This window comes from Sorex fumeus, unplaced genomic scaffold, assembly GCF_029834395.1.
Source record: "Sorex fumeus unplaced genomic scaffold, SorFum_2.1 ptg000043l, whole genome shotgun sequence".
Classification (NCBI taxonomy): Eukaryota; Metazoa; Chordata; class Mammalia; order Eulipotyphla; family Soricidae; genus Sorex; species Sorex fumeus.
In genome coordinates, this window is record NW_026606100.1 from 27,162,692 (window position 1) to 27,184,382 (window position 21,691).

Here is a 21,691-nt window from a genome sequence, read left to right on the forward strand (position 1 = left end):
CTGCCAAAGACAGAGAAGAGTACCAGGAGGGTCCGCGCAATGTGACGGGAGCAAGCCTGGAACTGTGGGGGGGGCACGCGGGCACCCCAGAGACCTGGACGCTGGGCTGCTAGGAGGGGTTCCTGTGTGCGGACGCCTGATGGAGGCCTCCACTGCATCGCACCCATGCGCAGAGCAGCCCCCGGGACTGTGTCAAACCGAGAGTCTGACACAGGCCTGAGTTCAGCGGGAGGATTTCTGCTTCCGAGCTCTGCGGCCTGAAACTGAGGAAGCAGTCTGCTTCACTGACCATTGGCTGATGAGAGTGGCTGGGACCCCCCACCCCCACCCCAACAAATGGTTGTTAGGATCCAGCAAGACAGGCACAAAGACCCTGTTTACTCCAGTCCAGGACTTCGGGGCTGCAGACACAGTGAATGAATCCAGTTCCACATGTAGTGCACTGTACAATGGGGCCCTGGGGTCGCAACCCTCAAGGGAGGGCAGGGCCAGTGCCCTCTGTCTCCTCCTTGGGCTCCTGTCAGCTGCCCAAGTCTATGCCCAGGGAAGAGTTGCTGAACAGACTGGCAGAGTCAAGTGATTTTCCATGGCTGAATGGACCAGGAGCATGATGACACTGGCCAGCCCCCACAGGCTGGCCCTGAGCGCCCCTCCACTGGCCTGGAGACACTTGTTGTGGAGTAGCCTAATAGGCGGTTGGTCTGCTCGGGCCACTGTAGTGAGGAACCCCAGGTGTGATGGTAGAAGCTTGTCGCTCACCCTTGGAAGCTGGGGAGCTCCAGGTCAGGATGCCAGCTGGAGTAAGGGTTTGTGGCGAGAGCTCTGTCCTTGGCTTGTTTGTGGCCTGTCCCGTGCTGTTCCCTGAGTGGGTGGTCAGTGGGCGAGCTCTCTTGTAAGGGCACTGAGCGTGTTGGCTGGGGGACCCACCTCTGTGGTCTCACTAAACCTTGATTTCTTCATCAACCCTGACCTCCAAACACTGGTGTCAGGGCCAGAGCAATAGGACAGCGGGTAGAGTGCTGGCCTTGCCTGCAGCTGACCCGTGTTCAATCCCCGACACCCCATAGGGTCCCCCAAGCACTGCCAGGTGCGATACCCAGAGCCAAGAGTAAGTCCTGAGCATCGCTGGGTGTGACCCCCCCCCCCAAAACCAAACCAAACCCAACCCAGCGATGCTGGGAGTCAGGTGTGCAAGAGCAGAGCGTCTGGGCAGCATGGGTGAGTCCGTGGCAGCGGGTCCCTGAACACCCTGCCTTTCCTGCAGGCACCCTCTGCGAGTGCTACGACGAGCTGGGCAACCGCTACCAGCTGCCCATCTACTGCCTGTCGCCGCCCGTGAACCTGCTGCTGGAGCGTGCCGAGGAGGAGAGCCTGGAGCCCCCCGAGCCCGCGCCCAGCGTGCGCCGTGAGTTCCCGCTCAAGGTGCGGCTCTCCACGGGCAAGGACGTGAGGCTCAGCGCCAGCCTGCCCGACACGGTGGGCCAGCTCAAGCGGCAGCTGCACACGCAGGAGGGCATCGAGCCATCCTGGCAGCGGTGGTTCTTCTCCGGCAAGCTCCTCACAGACCGCACTCGGCTCCAGGAAACCAAGATCCAGAAAGACTTTGTCATCCAGGTCATCATCAACCAGCCCCCACCGCCCCAGGACTGAGGAGCCTGAGGACCCTGGGACGAGGGGCACTGGGCCTCCCCCGGCCCACCGCTGCCCTCCAGGGGCTCCTCCCTGCCTGCCCAGTGGCTGCTGGGCGAGGGGCCCTCCCCGATGCCCCCCCTAGCACCCCGGAAGCAGTGCTGCCACACACAGGCCTCGCCAACCTTGTGAGAGCGACATCGGCCGGGGCCCTCCCTCGCCTCCCACCTTCCCCCAAGGCGGCGGGTTCGAGCCACGAGGGCCGCCCCGAGGCTGGTGCTGCTGCCCAGATCACTCCGGTTTTCTGCTCAGGGTCTGAAGCAGCTGCTGTCTCCCTCCCCCGCCCCCCTGCCTCGGCCTTGGGCAGCCCATTCCTGGGCCCGGTGCCAGTCCCTCAGAGGGCAGGGGACTGCCACAGGCCCCAGGAACCAGCGGCCCAGGGCTGCGCTCTGCCTCTTCCTGCCCCCAGCACAATTGGCAGAAGGGAGGCAGGTGGCCAGAGGGGCGGCCGATGTGGCAGGGGTCTGCCGGGGCCATCTCGTGACTGTGACCCCAGCAATGGCCTCCCGGCAGGTCCCTGCATACAAGCATACCTTCATATTTATCAATAAAGCCTTTTGCTCCTTCCCCCTCTCTCTGCTTGACTTTGACTTTGGGTTCTCCTGCAGCTCGGTGGGGGTCCCTGAGCCAGTTCTTGTTGGGAGGGGGCGGCCTGGCCTCCCCCAGAGAGGAAGTGGAACAAGCCTCTAATTGCTGTTGCTCAAGGCCACGTTCTCATGGGCCCTCAGAAAAGTCACCCTGACCCTGCTCATCTGCAAAGGAGCCGACTACTCCAACAGCTGGGGGCATTCAAGGGCACCACCCATGTGAAAGTGTGCAGCGTGTGCAGGCCCGGAGCCCTAGGGAATAGCTTGGCAGCTTAGAAGGCCCCTGAGCCGGCGAGAGGCTGCAAGTGGAATCCCTGGTGCCACCACATGCATCAGGATGATCCTGCAGCTCTGCCGCCATCCCATGCCACAGGCAATTTCTGGCCACACCCAGATGCACTTGAGCCCCACAACTAAAGGGGTGTGGCCCCATGGCAGCATGGCAGCACATAAAGAATGTGAGCCTGGTGTGCACGTGTGCGGGCCCCTCAAAGGAGCACCTCCCTGGGCACACAGAGCCAGCAGTTCTGTGAGCTCCGTCATCACGGAAGCATTTCCAGCAGGAGAGTCTCTGGAAGGCGTGTGGGTGTGCTGGCCTCGCAGGAGGAATGGCTTCAGCCTGCTGAGCTGGGAGGGGGCTGCGTCCAAGTTGGGGGTGGGGGGCTCCACGCAGTAAGGAGATCCTGGGGGGACACTATCCCAGGGAACATTAAAGCAAAACCCTGACAAACATGTGTTGGAGCAGGTGTCCACTTGCCACAGGGCACCAGAGAAGAAAAAGGGTCAATTACTTGAAGGGAAACCCTGATAGGCAACTGGGACTCAATATCCATGTCAACTGAGTCAAAGGACGAGGGCACCCCTAAGGGGGTGAGAGAGATGCTGAGGGGACTCTGAGAGGGGTTGAAGGAGACCCTGGGGGGACCCTGAGAGAAATAAGGGAGACCCTGGGAGGACCTGAGAGATGGTACAAGAATCACTGGGAGGACCCTGAGAGGTGAGGGAGACCCTGGCGGGATCCTGAGAGAGAATGAGAGAGACCCTGGGGGACCCTGAGAGAAGATGAGAGACCTGAGGGGGACCGTGAAAGAGAGTGAGGAAGACCGTGAGGGGACTCTGAGAGGGGATGAGACCCTGGGGGGACCCTGAGGAGATGAGAGAGACTCTGGGGGGACCCTGAAGGGATGAGAGAGGCCCTGGGGGTCCCTGAGGGGATGAGAGACCCTTGGGGGACCCTGAGAGGGGATGAGGGAGGCCCTGGGGGGACCCTGAGAAGGGGTGAGAGAGACCCTGGGGGGACCCTGAGGGGATGAGAGAGGCCCTGGGGGGACCCTGAGGGGATGAGAGAGACCCTGGGGGTCCCTGAGGGGATGAGAGACCCTTGGGGGAACCCTGAGGGGATAATAGAGACCCTTGGGGGAACCCTGAGGGGATGAGAGAGGCCCTGGGGGGACCCTGAGGGGATGAGAGAGGCCCTGGGGGGACCCTGAGGGGATGAGAGACCCTTGGGGGGAACCCTGAGGGGATGAGAGAGACCCTGGGGGACCCTGAGAGGGGATGAGGGAGGCCCTGGGGGGACCCTGAGAAGGGGTGAGAGAGACCCTGGGGAACCTTGAGAGGGTGAGGAGGACCCTTGGAGGGACCCTGAGGGCTGAGGGAGACCTTGGGGGTCTCTGAGAGGGTGAAGGAGATCCTAGGAGGACCCCGAGAAGGGATGAGGGAGACCTGGGGGGACCCTGAGAGGTGGTGAGACAAACCCTGGGGGAACTTGTAAGAGGGGGTGAGGGAGGCCCTGGGGCGTGAAGGGCACCCGGACCTGGCCGGCTGCGCGGTGGTGCTCCCGCCCCGAGGCCGCACTAGGGGGCGCTGTGGGGCCGCCCGCGCCGCGCGGGTGGCACCGTCCAGCAGGGGGCAGCGCCGGGCCCGGGTTCCCTGGGCGCGCCGGGGTGAAGGGGACGGGAGAATCGGGCGCGTGAGCTCATGGCAAAGGCGCCCGGCAGCGCGGGGGTGGCCGCCCGGGTCTATAAAGGCCCCGCGGCCCCGCGGCCCCGCAGCAGCGCCCGGCAGCGCCATGGCCACCCCCGAGGCCGTGCAGGCGGCCACGGCGCTCATCGAGCAGCGCCTGGCGCAGGAGGCGGAGAAGGAGGTAAGGGCCGGATTGCGGGGCACGCGGGGCGGGGGCTCTGGGGAAACCCAGCGGACCCCAACCCTGTCCCAGGGCGAGGCTTCAGCCCCAAGGACCGGGCTGGCCCAGCCGGACAGTGGCCCTGCCTGGAAGGCGTGAATGCCCGAGAGCCCCCAGCCGCAGGCAAGGAGCAGAGACCCTCCTGCAGGGCAGCAGGGGGACCCCCTGGAAGAGAGGAGCAAGCGTCCCGCCTGCCGGCCACGCTCTTTGGAGGGAGGAGGGTGTGACGGGCCCTTCCCGTTCTGCTGGGATAAAGGAGAAAGTATAGAGGGGCTGGAGCCATAGCACAGCAGGTAGAGCGTTTGCCTTGCATGCGGCCGACCCGGGTTCGATTCCCAGCATCCCATGTGGTCCCCTGAGCACCGCCAGGAGTGACTCCTGAGTGCAGAGCCAGGAGTAACCCCTGTGCATTGCCGGGTGTGACCCAAAAAGCAAAAAATAAATAAAATAAACGGAGAGGGTATAAGGATGCAGGCCCACCCCACCCACCCTCCATTTTCCTTACATTGCTCAGCGAGGCCACCCCCTCGTATACCTCCTTTCCCGTGCCAGCCAGTGCCCGTCAGTGGAGTGACGCCAGGGGGAGAGGGCACAGAGGGGCTGGGAGTGCTCCCACTCCGAATTTACAGGACTGTGAATTTCGGGAGAAAGGACGGGTGGCGGGTACCAACCAGAGGCACAGGAAATGCACTGGGCGCTGCCAGCCAGGGGGACAGGCAGCTCCACCAGCCCCGAGGATGGCTCCTTATTGGGGGAAATGTGGGCCCCAGTGGAGAGGGAGACCCTCATGCGTGGGCAACGGGGCCGAGGGGGACTGGGAGGGCAGAAAAGCTGAACACTGACAGGAATGTATTCCCCCCCCCCCCCCCCCGCCCCGGCATGTGCTGGCAGAGCCGCCAGGTGAGTCATGCTGCCCTGGATCAGGGACCCTGCAAGGGGACACTGCGGGCACCTCCTTTCACCTGGCACATAGAGCAGCCAGCACCTGGCAGCCAGGACCCTCAGCCTGCCTTCCCACCAGGCAGTGCTCAAGGACCACTCCTGGCAGGGTTCTGGGACCATACTGGGTGCAGGGGATCCCAACACCATACCGACCTACCGTACTATCTCTCCAGCCACCCTCCCCTCGGTGTAGTTCAATATCAGAAGAGGAACAGAAGGGTCAGAGGAGCCTCAGTGCTTGAAAAAGTAAATGTAATTCATGGCGTAAAAAGTCACTCCAGTAGCCAGAGAGTTAGTGCTGTGGGCTTAGCACTTGCCTTGCCCACAGCTGACCCAAGTTTGATCCCCAAGCCCATCAGGAATGATTCCGAGCGCAGAGCCAGGAGTACGCCCTGAACACCGCCGAGAGTAGCCCCCAAATAGAACAAAACAAGTTTCCCTGCAGGCCAGAGTCCAGGGGTTAAGGTGCGTGTGGCTGACCCTGCTTTGGTCCCCAGCACCACGTGGTCCCTGAGTGCCACTAGGCGCAGCCCCAGAGGCCCCTGGAGACTGCAGGGTGCCTGGGTATCCCACATCCTCAGGCCAGCAGGCTGGGAACCCTGGGAACAGCTCCTTAGCCTTCTGAGCACTCCATGGGAGCCAAACAATTCTGTAAGAGGTCCCTTCAGGTGCCCTTCACTTTGCTTTGCTATAGACCCTTGGCAGCAAGGGGACAAGTGTCTGAGCCAGCCTGGGGGCAAGCTGAGGTGGGGGGGACCCCAGAACCAGCCAGGATAAGGGTCCTGAGGTCACACACCTGGCAGGTGTCCTTGGAATGGCGGGGGGCTACCTGCCTCCCCATATCCTGTGGGCAATCTCCGGCATGTCTTAATTCACCAGAAACTCCAGGGAGCGCCCCCCCAGAAGATGGCAATGGACATGCTGGTGCTGGAGGATGAGAAGCGCCTCGGGGCTCAGAACCGGGCCTTACAGCAAGTGAAGGTATGTCCGCGCCTGCGCAGGACGCGAGCCAGGCAGGCACACAGACACATGCACAACTTACAAACACATAGACACTTGGTGGTGGGGAATGTTCACTGGTGGAGGGCTGGGTGTTTGATCATTGTGTGATTGTAACCCAAACATGAAAGCTTGTAACTATCTCACGGTGATTCAATAAAATTTAAAAAAAACACATAGACACACACAAACACACACATACATAGGCACATAATACACACACACAGAGATACACATATGTGCTTACAGACATAGACACATAGGCCCACACATACAAACAAAGGCACACACACTTACAGACACAGAGGCACACACATATACACAGACACAGATACACACAGACACAGAGAAATGCACTTACACCTAGGCACACACATATGCACATACATATACAGGAATAGACATACACAGAGACACACAGAGACACATATACAGACACAGACATAGAGACACAGAAATGCACTTAGAGACACACACATCTACACAAACCTACACATACACAGGCACACACAGACACATAAATAACGACACACACATATACACACATGCTTACAGACACACAGGCATACATATACACATACATACACATGATCAGGCACATACAGACACACAGAAACACATGTATACACATACGGGAACACAATATAGACACAGAGACACAGGCACACACACACACAGACAAGCACACACTTACACACAGGCACATATATACATACATATAAACTCATGTACATACAGACAGACAGGCACACAGACTAACGCACAGACGCATATCCATATACACCCCTACATAGACAACAGATGTGCATCTGTTCAGACACATACACACATGTATCTATGCATGCACACACAGATACATACTCTTAGCAGACCGCCCAGCCCCACCCAAACCTGCAGGGCCCCAGTCTCCCAGGGAACAAAATCCCAGGAGATCGTTAGTGAAGCCTGAGAGGTGGGCTGGAGAACAGGGAGTGTCACAGGAACACTCCCCATGGGCTGGAAGGCTGGGGACTCTGGGCCCGAGTGTCTGAGTAGCCAGAGCAGACCCCGAGCAGAGGCCCCTCTGGGGCGCTTGTCACTTTCCCATTGGAACACCAGGCCGGACACGCATGGCTTCTGTGGCTGACCCCCATGTGTGGGGAGCTGAGCATTTGGATGCTCTTCAGAAGCCCCGGGCTGAGGCCTGTCCCAGTTTTCCCTCTTATGTGACCCATTGACACTGAGGCCCTGACCAGACACCTGACGCCTCCCTGGCCCCTGCTCTGGGTCTCCTGGCCACCTAGTTCACAGGAACTACACTGGACTCTCTCGAGAAAGCCTTCCTCTCCAGCTTAGCCTGGAGGGTCCCCGAGGCCCCCCAACTCCGTCCATTGTGAGCGGATTGATGGGCCCTCCCCACAAAGGGCCAAGAACGCGTGCGCAAGACGTCCCTGGATCTGCGGCGGGAGATCATCGACGTGGGGGGCATCCAGAACCTCATCGAGCTGCGCAAGAAGCGGAAGCAGAAGAAGCGGGAGGCCCTGAACGCCCCGGAGCCGGCCCCAGAGCCCGAGGAACTGGTAAGGGTCCTGGGAGAACATGGGGGGATGTCAGAGCGCAGGTGAGACCCTAGAACCCTGGAGCTTCAGGAGCTGGTGAGGTCCTGGGAGAAGGGTCGGGGGGACATGGGGGTGCAGGTGAGACCCTAGGACCTCAGAGCCCGAGGACCCGGAGAGAGTCTTGGGAGGAGGTGTAGGGGACTGAGTGAGGGAGTGCAGGAAGACCCTGGAGCCCCCCTGCAGACCCCTGTGTTCTCCAGACGGGCCCCGTGGATGATGAGACGTTCCTAAAGGCGGCGGTGGAGGGGAACATGAAGGTCATTGAAAAGTTCCTGGCTGACGGGGGGTCCGCGGACACCTGTGACCAGGTGAGACGCCTTCTGGCCTGTGCCCTCTGAGTGCCGCCCTACCTGCCTTCTGAACACCTGTGGGATATGGGACCCCCTCTTCTCCTGCAGGGATTTAGAGAAATTATTCGGCTGTTTTCGACATATGAAGGCACGAATGCCCCATGGTTCCCTAAGCACTGAGCTGGGAGTAGCCCCCATGCACTATTGAGGATGGACCCCAGATAAAACAGTATAAAGGCAATTGTGGCAGAGCCAGCCTCGTGTGCTTGGTTGGCACTGAGATCAGAGGGCTCAGAGACAGGTCTGGGCAGAGCACGGGGGAGCCGTAGGCAGAGAACCCGGGAACCCTGCCCAGGGCTCAGCGTCCAGCTGGGGGGCAGCCTGGCTCTCCGCCCTGGTGGCTCTTCGCATGGAAGGTCCAGCTCTGATAGCGTCTCTGGGAACAGTTCCGCAGGACAGCCCTACATCGAGCTTCCCTGGAGGGCCACGTGGACATCCTAGAGAAGCTTCTGGAGAGTGGGGCCACTGTGGACTTCCAGGATCGGGTGAGCAAGAGGGCCAGGACTAGGTGGGAGGCTGGAGGTGCGTCCAGAACCAACCTCCTTTCCCTGCAAACCTGGGCCACAGGAGTTTGCCTCGGGGGTCAAGCCCCACGTCTAGTGGGTTGTAGGGCCGTAGGCGGACCCCAGCTCCTCCCTGAGCCCCCTCTGTAAGTCGGGGTTGGACTTGCTGGGACCCAGAGGTGCTCTTGCTCTGCCTTGTGCACTCCACGGGGCATTCCTGCCCTGTTCCTCTGGATTTGTTCTTGAATTCCAGCCTGGGGTCCGTCCCCCTCACCCCCCAGCACCTCCTTCCCTGGTGCTCTGCAACGGCCCGCCTTCCCCTCTAGCTGGACTGCACAGCCATGCACTGGGCCTGCCGTGGGGGGCACCTGGATGTGGTGAAACTCTTGCAAAGCCGAGGGGCAGACACCAACCTGCGGGATAAGGTGAGGCCACAAGTAATCCTCAGGGTAGGGTCCGGCGAACCATGGGACGGGGGCAGAAATGCGCAGGAAGGTGAGGAACTTGCCAAGGAGCTGCTCAAGTTGCTGTGAGGACGAGGGGGGCCCCCATAGCAATGGCAGGTTCTGGAGACCGCTCTCTTGGGGCAGAGAGGAGTAGGAAAAAACGCCAGGGAGAAAAGAACCATTATTGGGGGGACTCTGGAAGCACCCCAACGTTTGTCCATCTGTGTGATCTATCACGCGCTTTTGTTCCTCCAGCCGCCAGGCTCTCATTTATTCACTTGCTATTTCTCTATTCGTTCCTTTGGTGTGGCCTTAGACAAGAAACAAGCACTACGCTTTGGGTTGCCATCTGTGAAAATGCCCTGTAGAAAGTTAAATGGGGAAAATATAAAAAAGTTTTCATCCAACAGAAGGCGAGTATTGAGTAAGCTTTTGCCACGCTCTGCGTGGTTATTGCTGTTAAAGATTATTAAAAAGACGAGAGGACGGTGGGGGGCGTTATACAGGAGTCAAGGTGCTGCCTTGCATGTGACTGACTCAGGTTGGACGCCTGCAACACATGGTTCCGAATACCACCAGGTGTGAGCCCCAGACAAGAGACGAGAGCAACCTGAGAAGCACCACTGAGGCACCCCCACACCCAAATAAATAAAAAATGAGAGCAGAGTAGCTTGTAACTAAGTAAAGAGGGCCGCGGAGAAAGCTTCCCAGAGGAGGTGTCCTGTAACACTTTAGAGTTAGACCACTGGAGATCTGAGGGTGCTGGAGGAATGGGAGGGAAGGGCCTTGGACAGTGGGGGAGGGATCCAGGCACTCTGGCCAGGGGAAGGTGTGCCCACACTGCAGGAATAAAACTTCAGGACAGTGGTGGTCTGAGGCCCCTGGTGGTGGTGGTGAAGGTGCAAGATCACAGTCCTGAGTGCCATTGTAGTTGTCAGCACTGTGGCACTGCACTGTCCTCCCATTATTCATTGATTTGCTTGAGCGGGCGCAGTAACGTGTCGTTGTGAGACTTGTTGTTACTGTGTCTGGCATATCGAATGCGTCACGGGCAGCTTGCCAGGCTTTGCCATGCGGGCGAGATACCCTCGGTAGCTTGCCAGGCTCTCCGAGAGGAGCGGAGGAATCAAACCCGGCTCGGCCGGGCTGGCCGTGCGCAAGGCAAACGCCCTACCGCTGTGCTATTGCTTCAGCCCTAGTTGTAAGCATGTCACCTAAACGACAATAAACAATTTTTTAAAAAATCTTCAACAGAAAGTGTTGGGCCACAGGATAGGATCAGGATGACGGTAGCACTGCCTCCCTCAGGGGTTCAGGTCAGACACTAGTATGAGAGTCAGGGCAAAAGCCCACCCAGAGGCCCCAGAGTCTCTCCCTCCCCACCCAGCTTCTGAGCACCCCGCTGCACGTGGCAGTTCGGACAGGGCACGTAGAGATCGTGGAGCACTTCCTGTCCCTGGGCCTGGACATCAACGCCAAGGACAGGGTGAGTGCCCTGTGTGCGCTGCGGCCACCCTACCCCGCCCCCCCAAGGATTCCCACAGGCCCTTGTGCTAATTGTCACCCGGGGGTCTAGGAAGGGGACAGCGCCCTGCACGACGCCGTGAGGCTCAACCGCTACAAGATCATTAAACTGCTACTCCTGCATGGGGCTGACATGGCCACCAAGAACCTGGTGAGTTCTTCCTGCCCCCCTGGACATGCGGGAAGCAGGGGGTGGTGAGACCAGCCTGCCCCCGAGCAACGCCAGTGTGTGCAGCCTCTCATCTCCCCAGCTCGCTGGCCAGCCTCAGTCCAGAGCACCAGTGCAGAGAAACAGCCTATGAGGGGCACTTCCTAAATCTCCCCCAAACAGACCACAGGGGCTTCTAACGTTCTGACCCAGGCAGGCCTCAATTCTGGAGGACACAAGTAGGGGCCCTGGAAGTTGATGGCACCGCCAACCCTGACATTCTACTTTGGTCCTAGTGGTCCTCGGGTTCTCTTCGGAGTCCATGTCCCTCATGCAAACTTCCTTAGGGGTCCAGAGCAACCACACACACACATACAAAAAGAGGAATGGGAAGGGTGCCCCAGCCCCTAGAAAAGTGAAGGGGGTGATGGGAAGGCCAGGAAGATTTGGGAGCGGGGTAGTTGAGGGTCTCACACTGTGGCCCCAATGCTTTTGGGGGCCAGAGAATCCTCTGTTGTGGGGCTGCTGCCCTGTGCCTTGGAGGAATCTAAGCGGCACCCTAAGGTGCCGTAGTGCTTCAAGCCAACAGGCCTGCACGCGGACCCCCAGGCACTGGCATGGCCCAGCCCGGGAACCTCAGTGTGGAGGAGCCCCCCACCCCCCTGCCTCATACAGACTTCAGAGCACTGACAGGCCCCTACTCTGGGTTCCTGCAGGCAGGAAAGACCCCCACGGACCTGGTGCAGCTGTGGCAAGCTGATGCCCTCCAAGCTCTGGAGCACCCTGAGCTCGATTCAGAGCAGAACGGGCTGGAGAGGCCTGCGGAGAGTGGGCGGGAGACCCCCCAGCCTGCGCCAGCCCAGTAAATGCCCGGCCCTGCTCAGCCAGAGAGGGTGGTCAGCATGAGCACAGAGCCAGCACCCAGCTGTTCCTCTCTGCGTTTTGATCTGGAAGAGCCCACATGCTACTGCAACACAAAATAAATCATTTTTGCTATTTGTGATGTGTGTGTGTCTGTGTTTTATTTCATCTGACTGTACCCCCTAGGGTTTTTCAGCTTGCTCCTTCTTCTTCTTCTTCTTCTTCTTATTATTATTATTATTATTTGTCTTGTTTGGTTTGTTCTTTGGGCAACACCCAAGCAATGCTCAGGGGTGCTCTGCACTCAGGAATCACTCCTGGCTTGGGAGACCATGTGGGGCCGCTAGAGATCACACCCCATCAGCAGTTGCAAGGCAAATGCCCTACCCACTGTAGGCTCGCTCTGGTCCCATGTATTTGATTTGGGGACCACCCCCGGCGATGCCCAGGAGTTACTCCTAGAGTTGCTCGAAAAACCACAGCTGGGGCAGGGGAGGGGGGGTTCCTGGGGATCGAACCCAGGTCAGCCACAAGCAATGCAAAGCAAGACAGGCATCCCTACCCGCTGGACCATCGCTCCAGCAGCTGCCCAGCTGCCTGTGTCCACCTGCTGCTTTCTTGTTGAGCTTTCTCCCCTGCCACCCTTCCTCCTAGACCTCCAGTCTGGGCTGCAGCGCGCAGCCCCGGGGGCCCAGCCCAGGCGTGTCAGCGGGCAGCCGGGCAGGAGTCGGCAGCCGCTTCTCGCCCGGACCGTGGCTCCTCCCACTGGGCAGGGCGGGCTCAGCCCATCATCAGCCCGGCCCAGAGGCGGGCAGGCGCGGGCCGGAAGCTCCCGGTGGCTGCGGCGGGGAACTGGAGGCGGGGAGACGGGAGGGCTCCCCTGCAGCTCTGCTTGGGTGTGGGGACCCCAGAGGCCAACTTCCCTCTGGGAGGCCCTGGTGGTGGTATTTCTCAGCCGCCCCCCAACGGGAGGGAAGACTCCCGCACCCCCAGGCCTGGCTCCCTGGCCTCTGACCCTGGGGGACACCCCGCCCACCTCTGACCCAGCGCCCACAAGCTGGGGGGCAACCAATTTTTAACTCGACACGTTGATCATTAACCAGGGTAGGAAGGGGTCCAAACTCACCTCCCTTGGGGGCAGAGACCAGCTGGACCCCCGCCGCCTCCAGAGATGCTGGCGCCCCGAATCTGCGCCGCCCTGTGGCCTGGGCTGAGCAGGGGCTTGTCCAGGAAAGTGGGGGGCAGGACCTCGGGAGAGGGGAAGAAGGTGGACGTTGCCGGCATCTACCCGCCCGTGACCACCCCGTTCACGGCCACTGCAGAGGTGGACTATGGGAAGCTGGAGGACAATGTGCGCAAACTCAGCACCTTACCCCTACGAGGTAAGTGGAGTTGGGGTGCCAGAGACACCCCCCCACATACACACACTCCTCAGCTTCCTAGAAACCTCAGGAAGGGACACAGGCTCTCAGAAGCTGCTCGCGGACAGTCGGAGCTTTGGGGATCAATGTGTTTGGTTGGTTTTGGGGCTACACCTGGCAGTGCTCAGGGCTTATTCCTGGCTCTGCACTCAGGGATCACTTCTGGTGGGCTCAGGGACTATATGGGGTGCCGGGGATCGAACCTGGGTCCACCACGGGCAAGGCAAGCACCCTACCCACTGTGCTACCGCTCTGGCCCCCTAGCGATTTATTTTTAAAAATATTTTATTGAAGGGACCCAGGTTTTCAATACTGTTGGTGGCCAGGCGTCTTGCACGCAAGGATCCCACCAGACTGTTTCCCGCCCCACCCCACCCCCCACCATGATATGGTCACATCATGTTATTTTTGACTATATTTTATTAGGAGGGGGTGATTTTATTGTGGAGCAGAAGTGGGAGCTCCAGGCAGAAGTTGGGAGATGTGTGCCTCCTCCCTGCTGTCCTGTGGCCTGCAACTGAGTCTCACCTGCCTTAGTTTCCCCAGGAGTGAACTGCTCAAACTCCTTCCTGTCCCCTGCTGGTGTGGAGTCCAGCCAGATAACGGGTCTGAAAGTCCCTGGTCAGCAGGCCGCCCTACCCCTGAGAGGGCGGCCCCGCCTGCTGGACCTCCTCCCCTTGTTTGCGCTTCCTCTCCTGGGTGAAGCCTCTCTCGGTCCAGGGCGTTCCTGTCCTGGACCCTCTGGCTTCTTTTCCTCTTCACACCTCGGTGTCCTCTCTCTCTAAGGTCACCAGGGTCACCCTCCACGTACAACAAGCCAGAGGCACAGGAAAACGAGACAGGAGAAATGACCAGTCCCAGCGGCCTGCCCTCCACTGTCACCTCTGACCATTCTCTGTGGGAGGACTCACAACGACCGCATTTCCCAGATAGAAAAGTGGAGGCTCTGGGGCTGGAGCACACCGGGTAGGGCATTTGCCTTGCATGCAGCCAACCTGGGTTCAATTCCCAGCATCCCATATGGTCCCCCCCAAGCACTGCCAGAAGTAATTCCTGAGTGCAGAGCCAAGAGTAACCTCTGTGCATTGCCGGGTGTGACCCAAAAAGCAAAAAAAAAAAAAAAGTGGGGGGATCTCGTAGCCCAGGGTGTACCTAGTGTCTGGCTGAACTGAGACTCAAGTTGGGTCTGACTGCACAGCTGTGACGGCTGCTCGGCTAGTAAGTGGGTTGGGGTCCATGGGTGGGTCTGCTCCACATCAGCTCTGGGGTATAACAGCTGCTCTGATTGAGGCTACATAGTGATGCTGTGAAGAACACAGATTCTGTTGAGTCCGAGAGTACTCAAAGGCTGGAGCGTGGGCTTTGCATGCAGGTGGCCCCAGTTTGATCCCTGGCACTACATGGTCAGTCCCACCCCAACGCCAAGTACCACTCGATATTGGCGAGGTGGCCCCTGAGCACTATTCAGGGTGGTCTGGGGGAGCCCCAGTTTCACAGAGCAGCACCACCACCTCAGACCCTTGCGCCAAACTGTGGGCCTGATTGAGAATACCTGAAAGGGGCTCCCAGGCTTTGGGTGGGTCCTCTTCATCATCATCACCTTTATCATAAAGGGAGAGAGAAGAAAAAAGTTTCACAGGCGCTGGATCCCAATCCCAGCTCCACCATTCTCTTTAGCTCGTCTCCCCATCTGCCCCATGCGAGTGAAGACCCCATCTCCTCTGGCCTGACAATTCAAGTGGGAACAAACTGGACAGTGTCCAGCCTCAGAAAGCGCTGGTCATCAGGCCGGAGAGACAGTCCAACAGTCCATGAGTGCATGCTTTACATGCAGGAGGCCTGGCTTTGGTCCGCTTTGCTGGTCCCCTGAACTCTGCTGGGAATGAGCCCCAAACACAGAGCTCAGAGTAGCCTCTCAGCACTGCCAGGTGTGGCCCCCAAATGCAACCCAACAGCAGCAATAATATGGAGGAGTGTTGGTTCAGTGGGAACACTGAGACGAATGCCAATCTGCTGGGCCCGGGCCCCAAAGTTGCTTAATGACGGTGACAGCTGGCCTGCCCATAGCTCAGTGCTGAGAGAATATAACTCTGGGGAGGGGACAGCAGCTGCCCTGTGAGTGCCCTGTTGGACAGTCACTTTGACTCTCGTTGCCGCGTGGTTTCCGCTCCTCGGGGCTGGCCGCTGTGGGCCGAGTCTCTCTTGGAGCTAACTGAGCAGTTGGTGACCTTAGAGGGGCAAAGACTTGCTTCCCATTCCAAGTTCAAGGGCACCCCAGTGCAGCAGGCAGAGAGGGGAACTTTGAACTCGTATCTGCCTGTCACCCAGAGAATCCACTGAGAACACCAGGCTCTCTACCCTTCCTCCCACCCACCCCTGCAGCGCCCTTGGGACGAGTGTGTGGGGCCAGCAGCAAAGGCCGCAATCGACTTGGCAGACCAGGGTCCCCTGGGGCCACACAACTGCTGTCTCCTTCACCTCTCTCCAGCTCACACACGGGCCGGGGAGGGGCAGCTGGAGAAAAAGATTCCAGCATCTAGAGTTGGAAGAGGAGGGTCAGAATCCTGGCTGTGGGGCTGGAGAGAGTACATGTGGCCCGACGCCATGGAAGGTCTCTGGGCACCACCAGGAGTGACCCCTGAGCACAGAGATGGTAGTAAGCCCTGAGGACAGCTGGGTATGCAGCCCCAAATCTTTGCATCCCCCTGCTCCCCCAAATAGAAGAATCTTGGTTCTGAGGACTGGAGCAGTAGTACAGCGCGGAGGGTGCTGGCCTCATATGCAGTCAATCTGGGTTTAATCCCCGGCACCCCATATGGTTCTCCTGAGCCCTGCCAGGAGTGATCCCTGAGCACAGAGCCGGAGTAAACCCTGAGCACTGTCAGATGTGAACCGAAAACAAAAAACAATCCTGGTCCAGGGAGACGGGCCAGGACACCGTATGGAAGACATGTATATTGTCCAGAGCCATGGCTGTGTTTGAGCACATGTATCCCATGACCCTGCCCCATACGTAACACATGGTCCTTTGAGCACGACTAGAAGCAGTTTTAATTTTGACCAGTTTTCCATACTAGGCACCACTGGTTGTAATCCCCACACAAAAACAAAAGTGGCTGGAGAGAGAGTACAGCGAGGAGGGCACTTGACTTGCATGCGGCTAACTCAGGTTTGATCCCCAAGGCCCCATTTGGTCTCCCGAGCTCGCCAAAAGTGATCCCTGTGCTCAGAGCCAGGAGTAAAACCCTCAGTGCCACTGGGTGTGGCTCCCAAACACAAAGCACGCACGGGGCAAAGGCCCTTACCTTGTATGCAGCCAACCCCACTAGATCCCAGGCACCCCGTATGGTCCCCCGAGCCCCGCCAAGCGTGAATCTTGAGTGCAGCGCCAGGAGTAAGCCCTGAGCACAGCCAAGTACGGGCCCCAGACTCAAAGCCCTGAAGAAGCAGCATCGTGCTTTGGACAGTGTCTCGCCTCCGGAGACATGTCGGCCTTTCAAAAGCAGTTCATTCATTTTAGAATAACTGAGTCACCAGGTGCAACATGGACAACATGATCCTTCCAAGGAGCCAAACTTGCAGCCATGGTGCAGAGAACAGGAGCCTACTCCTGTATGTCCCTACTCCTAAGACATACTCCGAATGTCCTGAAAGTGATCAGTGTGTAACTTTATTTCTAGAATCTGTATTTCAGGTGGAGAGAGTTCAGGTGGGTTGAGCACATGCTCTGCATGCATTAGGTTCGATCCCCAGCAACCCTATAGATCCCCAAGCACAGCCAAGAGTAGCCTCCAAGCACCTAAGTATCCTGGGGGGGTGGGGGGGTGGAAGGGTGGAAATCAAATAAAATCTTTTTTCTCTTGTTCTATCCTAGCCCCACAGAGTGGGCTTTGCAGCTCAGCACGGGGACAGCAGTAGGAACCACCACTTACGCCACTGTCAGCCCCATCCCCCCACCCAGCGACAAGTAGAGCCTTCTGAGAGGAGCTTGTGAGGGTGGCTAAGAGTGTGGTTCAGTAGAAGCACCTGTTGCCTGCCTGAGGCTTCACGTTTAATCCCCAGCCCTGGGCCATGTTGCCAGGTGTGGTCCCTGAGGAAGCTGGGCGTGGCCCATTGCATCACAGTGGGTGCCCTGGCTAGCACTGCAACAAACTGCCTTTTTTGGTTAAATTTTTCCACTGTTAATTTGTTACCGATGATTTGAATAGAGTATTATTTCATTGCTGCCTGGGATCAAACCCAAGGCCTCATGTATGCAAGGCAAGTGCTCTGCCGATAAGCTGTGTCCTGCCTCTTACAAAATAATTTAAAATTAAAAATCTAACCAGAGGAGCCAGAGAGAGAGAGCACAGATGAAAAGGTGTTTGCCTTGCATCCCACCAATGCTGGTTAGAATCCTTGACCCCAGGACATGTGCACCACCAAGAGTGACCCCCGAGCCCAGAGCCAGAGTAAACCTTGGGCATTGCTGGGTATGGACACCCCCCTAAAAAATTCTAACCAGAGACTGGAAGGTGGGATTGTCGCTGAAGAGCAGTTTGTCTCTGATCTCACACCCCCAAATCACCACCAATGTGAGCTTTGAATTGCTGTTCCCAAACAAGGGAAGTGGATGAACTGGCTACTTCTGCCACACCACTGGGGAAGTGATGACCTATCAAACCAGAAGCTCCTGTTCTAAGTGTGTAAGAGTTAACCATGGTTTCCAGTGCCTGGGTATTTTTGTGTATATTAAAGCCACTGCTTTAAGAAAACATTTTGTGTATATTAAATTTTTATGCTTAAGTTTTTTTTTTTTGAGTATGTTAAAGCCAGTGCTTTAAGAAGCATCGTATTTACAATATTGCACTTGGGGGGCCTGAGAGGTGGTACAGTGGGTAGGGTACTTGCCTTGCACATGGCTTACGCAGGTCTGATTTCCGGCGCCACATATGGTCCCCCCGAGCTGACTCCAGGAGTGATCCCTGCGCAGAGAGAGTCAGGAGTAACCCCCGAGCAGTTTAAAACCCAAACAAATGATAATTCATCATAAAAGAGGTAGGAAACTTCCACCTGGTGAAACCCACCCCATGAAACTCCTGTCCTTACTGCCCACACTGCTGAACTCAGGTCACTTCTGAGGAAGTTCCCTTCAGGCCCTTCTCCTCCCGCCCCTGCTCCGGAAGTGGATGATGCTTCTAGTAGAGATGGAACAGGCTCAGTTGGACCCGGGTGTAGGCTGCAGATGGAAGGAGATGTAGGTCCCAGAGGCCGGCCCAGCCAAGAGACTCCTCTACCTCCTGTGGACCACCACGGGGGAAAAGAAGGCTGGAAGATAAGGACAGAGCTGCAGAACAGCTTATGACAGAAGGGACAGGGGCCCTCCCACTCACCTTGGGGACAGGATTTGGTGCCCTCCCCAAGCCCCAGGGGTGGTTGTGTCCTTTCCTCATCCTGGCCCCCAGCTGCCTTGCTCACAATGGAGTCCATTGCTGAGGCGGGAGGGGCACCCTAGGCCAGGCGGGGGAGGTGGATCAGCCCAGCAGACACCCGCAGGGAGCCTGGCACCCAGCATGAGTCAGACCACCCCGGCTCCCCCACCCCCAGTGTGCTCTTAGCGCTGCGTGCCTGGCTGGGGTCCTGGAGACCTTCCTAGAGTTTGCCCAGATACCATCATGCAAGGTGGTACTGGGGACTGCCCTCTTCCTTGGGGTCGGAGGCCTCCTCGTGTGGATTGAGAGGAAGAGAAGGCGGAAGTCAAACTGGGGGAGTTCACAGGGCCGGCCGGAATGCCGCCAAGGTAAAAATGACAACTGGATCAAATCTCACTTTAGCCGCTTCTCGGAAGACAAGTTGCTTCGGAAGAAAAGTGGCGGCAGCAACATGGGTGTCTCCACGGCTAACAGCAGCATCGTCACTGCCAAACTGTGTGACAGTAGCTGCGAAAAGACCCCCACCCTTCAGAGGGAATCTGTCAACAGCGTAAAGGAAGGAGGAAAGGAGACCAGCCAGCCGGGTGCTGGGACCCCGGTGGTCCAGAATGGCTACAGGGAGAGTGCGAAAGCCTCGGCCACAGAAGATGGCATCTGGGCCACCGTGGCCGCCTGTGCCAGAGAAATTGATACTAAGGGGCGGCAGCTGGCAAACTCCATGATGACTTGTGCCAACAGTTACCAGCAGTCGGGCCACCTGGAGAGCAAGGACTTAAGCCCAGAGATGCTCAAGGGCTTTGAGGACGTGGAGATGAAGATGAAGACAAATTTCATCTCCCAGGGAGAAACTGGCATTGCGGGAATGAGCCATCCACCATCCCTCCACAGCCAGACTAGCCAAAGCCCCCAGAGCCGCCAGAGCCAGCAGAGTTTCCACACCCAGCAGAGCTACCACAGCCACCACAGCCCACAGAGTCAATACAGCCCACAGAGTTACTACAGCGCTAAGAGCCACCAAAGCCCCCAGAGCCGCCAAAGCTCTCAGAGTCACCACAGCCCTCAGAGCCACCACACCCCACAGAGCAACTTGAGCCAGCAGAGCCACGGGAGCCTCCAGGGCCACCAAAGCCAACAGAGCCACGGGAGCCTCCAGGGCCACCAAAGCCAACAGAGCCACGGGAGCTTCCAGGGCCACCAAAGCCAACAGAGCCACGGGAGCCTCCAGGGCCACCAAAGCCAACAGAGCCACGGGAGCCTCCAGGGCCACCAAAGCCAACAGAGCCACGGGAGCCTCCAGGGCCACCAAAGCCAACAGAGCCACGGGAGCCTCCAGGACCACCAAAGCCAACAGAGCCACGGGAGCCTCCAGGGCCACCAAAGCCAACAGAGCCACGGGAGCTTCCAGGGCCACCAAAGCCAACAGAGCCACGGGAGCCTCCAGGACCACCAAAGCCAACAGAGCCACGGGAGCCTCCAGGGCCACCAAAGCCAACAGAGCCACGGGAGCCTCCAGGGTCACCAAAGCCAACAGAGCCACGGGAGCCTCCAGGGCCATCAAAGCCAACAGAGCCACGGGAGCCTCCAGGGCCATCAAAGCCAACAGAGCCACGGGAGCCTCCAGGGCCATCAAAGCCAACAGAGCCACGGGAGCCTCCAGGGCCACCAAAGCCAACAGAGCCACGGGAGCCTCCAGGGCCACCAAAGCCAACAGAGCCATGGGAGCCTCCAGGACCACCAAAGCCAGCACAGCCACGGGACCCTCCCAGACCATCAAAGCCAGCATAGCCACGGGACCCTTCCGGACCACCCAAGCCAGCACAGCCACGGGACCCTTCCGGACCACCCAAGCCAGCACAGCCATGGGATCCTCCAGGACCACCAAACCCAGCAGAGCCACGGGAGCCTCCAGGACCACCAAAGCCAGCAGAGCAACCTAAACTCTGTACAGGACCAGAAGAGCACCCTCACCGCCCTGCAGAGTCAGCAGAGCAACGTGAACTCTTAGGGCCACCAGGCCCAAGAGCCTCCTGCACGCCTCAGGGCCCACAGAGCCTCCCGCATGCTCCAGGGCCCACAGAGCTGCAGAACTATAGCCTGCGCACCTCGACACAAACGCAGCTGCCCCTCCCCCCGCAGGGCTGGCACGACATGTATGCCCATCTCCTCTCCTCTGGGGAAGCCTAGGAAGCCCCAGGCCCGGGGCTGCCACCAAAATACCTTCCTCCTAGGGACCCCACAGGGATCATGGGCACCTTGACTGGGGTCTGCCCCAAAGAATCGATGATCCCTGCTGGACTGCTGGGAGGAAGCGAAGCCACTGAGCCTCAGAGGTCCTTCCTGGAGACACACTGAGAGAACAGATGAGGCAGATCCCAGGAGCGCCTAAGACCCCCACGGCTGCAGGCACCTGGGATGGAGCCAATAAAGCCTTGTCCCCTTCCCTCTGCGTCGGGGTTACTCTGTGACCACCTTGACCGGAGCAGTGCTGGGTAGCAGGCCACTTCCTCTGTCTCTTCCCAGGGCTGATTTGAAACTCCATCAAAGAACTTCCTCAGGTCACAGGTTTGCGGAACAGGTGACTGGGGGAACCCCAGCCCTCCAGCCCCGCTGTGGCCTGGGAAGGAGAAAACACCAGGTGGGAAAGGGTAAGGAAGAGATGATTCCCAAGTGGAGTAAAGTCAGCAGGTAGGAGGCCCCCTCACCATGCCATCCCTGTTCCCATTTCTGAAGTCGGGGTCTGAAACTGGCAGATCGCAGGAAGTTCCTCTGAGGTCTGACCTGTGCCCCTCCAAGACCCTGTATCAGAAATGATATTGTCATTTGTGAAGCCTGGATGAGGGCTGTGTGGGAATTCCTCCCAGACCAGACTGTCTGTGCAAGTTTTCTGTCACTCTGAATTTACTTCAAAGTCAAAAGTGTTTAGACCATGTAGTTATGGCCAAGTCAAGTCAAAATTTCATTGCAGTTGTGCTACCAGGAAAATGGCTTCAAAACTGTTAACTCAGGCATGTACGCTTTGCGTTTTTG

General features: G+C 58.4%; 4 protein-coding genes across 4 annotated transcripts in view; all 4 read left to right on the forward strand.

Moving 5' to 3' along the window:
• Positions 1–2,216, forward strand: part of UBTD1 (ubiquitin domain containing 1) — a 56,936-nt gene extending 54,720 nt beyond the window's left edge. Inside the window, exon 3 of the mRNA XM_056120385.1 lies at positions 1,265–2,216. Coding sequence (XP_055976360.1) covers positions 1,265–1,650 — 386 coding nt within the window. The 3' untranslated portion in view covers positions 1,651–2,216. The remainder of the gene's footprint in view (positions 1–1,264) is intronic.
• A 2,043-nt stretch (positions 2,217–4,259) lies between these two features.
• ANKRD2 (ankyrin repeat domain 2) lies at positions 4,260–11,845 on the forward strand. The gene is made up of 9 exons (XM_056120386.1): positions 4,260–4,422; positions 6,283–6,384; positions 7,806–7,961; positions 8,201–8,308; positions 8,737–8,835; positions 9,180–9,278; positions 10,687–10,785; positions 10,876–10,974; positions 11,688–11,845. The coding sequence occupies exons 1-9, from the start codon at positions 4,348–4,350 to the stop codon at positions 11,835–11,837; spliced, it is 987 nt and encodes a 328-aa protein (XP_055976361.1). The 5' UTR covers positions 4,260–4,347; the 3' UTR covers positions 11,838–11,845.
• An 851-nt stretch (positions 11,846–12,696) lies between these two features.
• Positions 12,697–21,691, forward strand: part of HOGA1 (4-hydroxy-2-oxoglutarate aldolase 1) — a 28,627-nt gene continuing 19,632 nt past the window's right edge. The window contains exon 1 of the mRNA XM_056120384.1: positions 12,697–13,214. Within this exon, the coding sequence (XP_055976359.1) occupies positions 13,004–13,214 (211 nt within the window). The 5' untranslated portion in view covers positions 12,697–13,003. The remainder of the gene's footprint in view (positions 13,215–21,691) is intronic.
• CUNH10orf62 (chromosome unknown C10orf62 homolog) lies at positions 17,952–20,669 on the forward strand. Its single transcript, XM_056120791.1, has 3 exons — positions 17,952–17,969; positions 18,840–19,551; positions 20,431–20,669. Exons 1-3 carry the CDS (start codon positions 17,952–17,954, stop codon positions 20,667–20,669), a joined length of 969 nt encoding a protein of 322 aa, XP_055976766.1.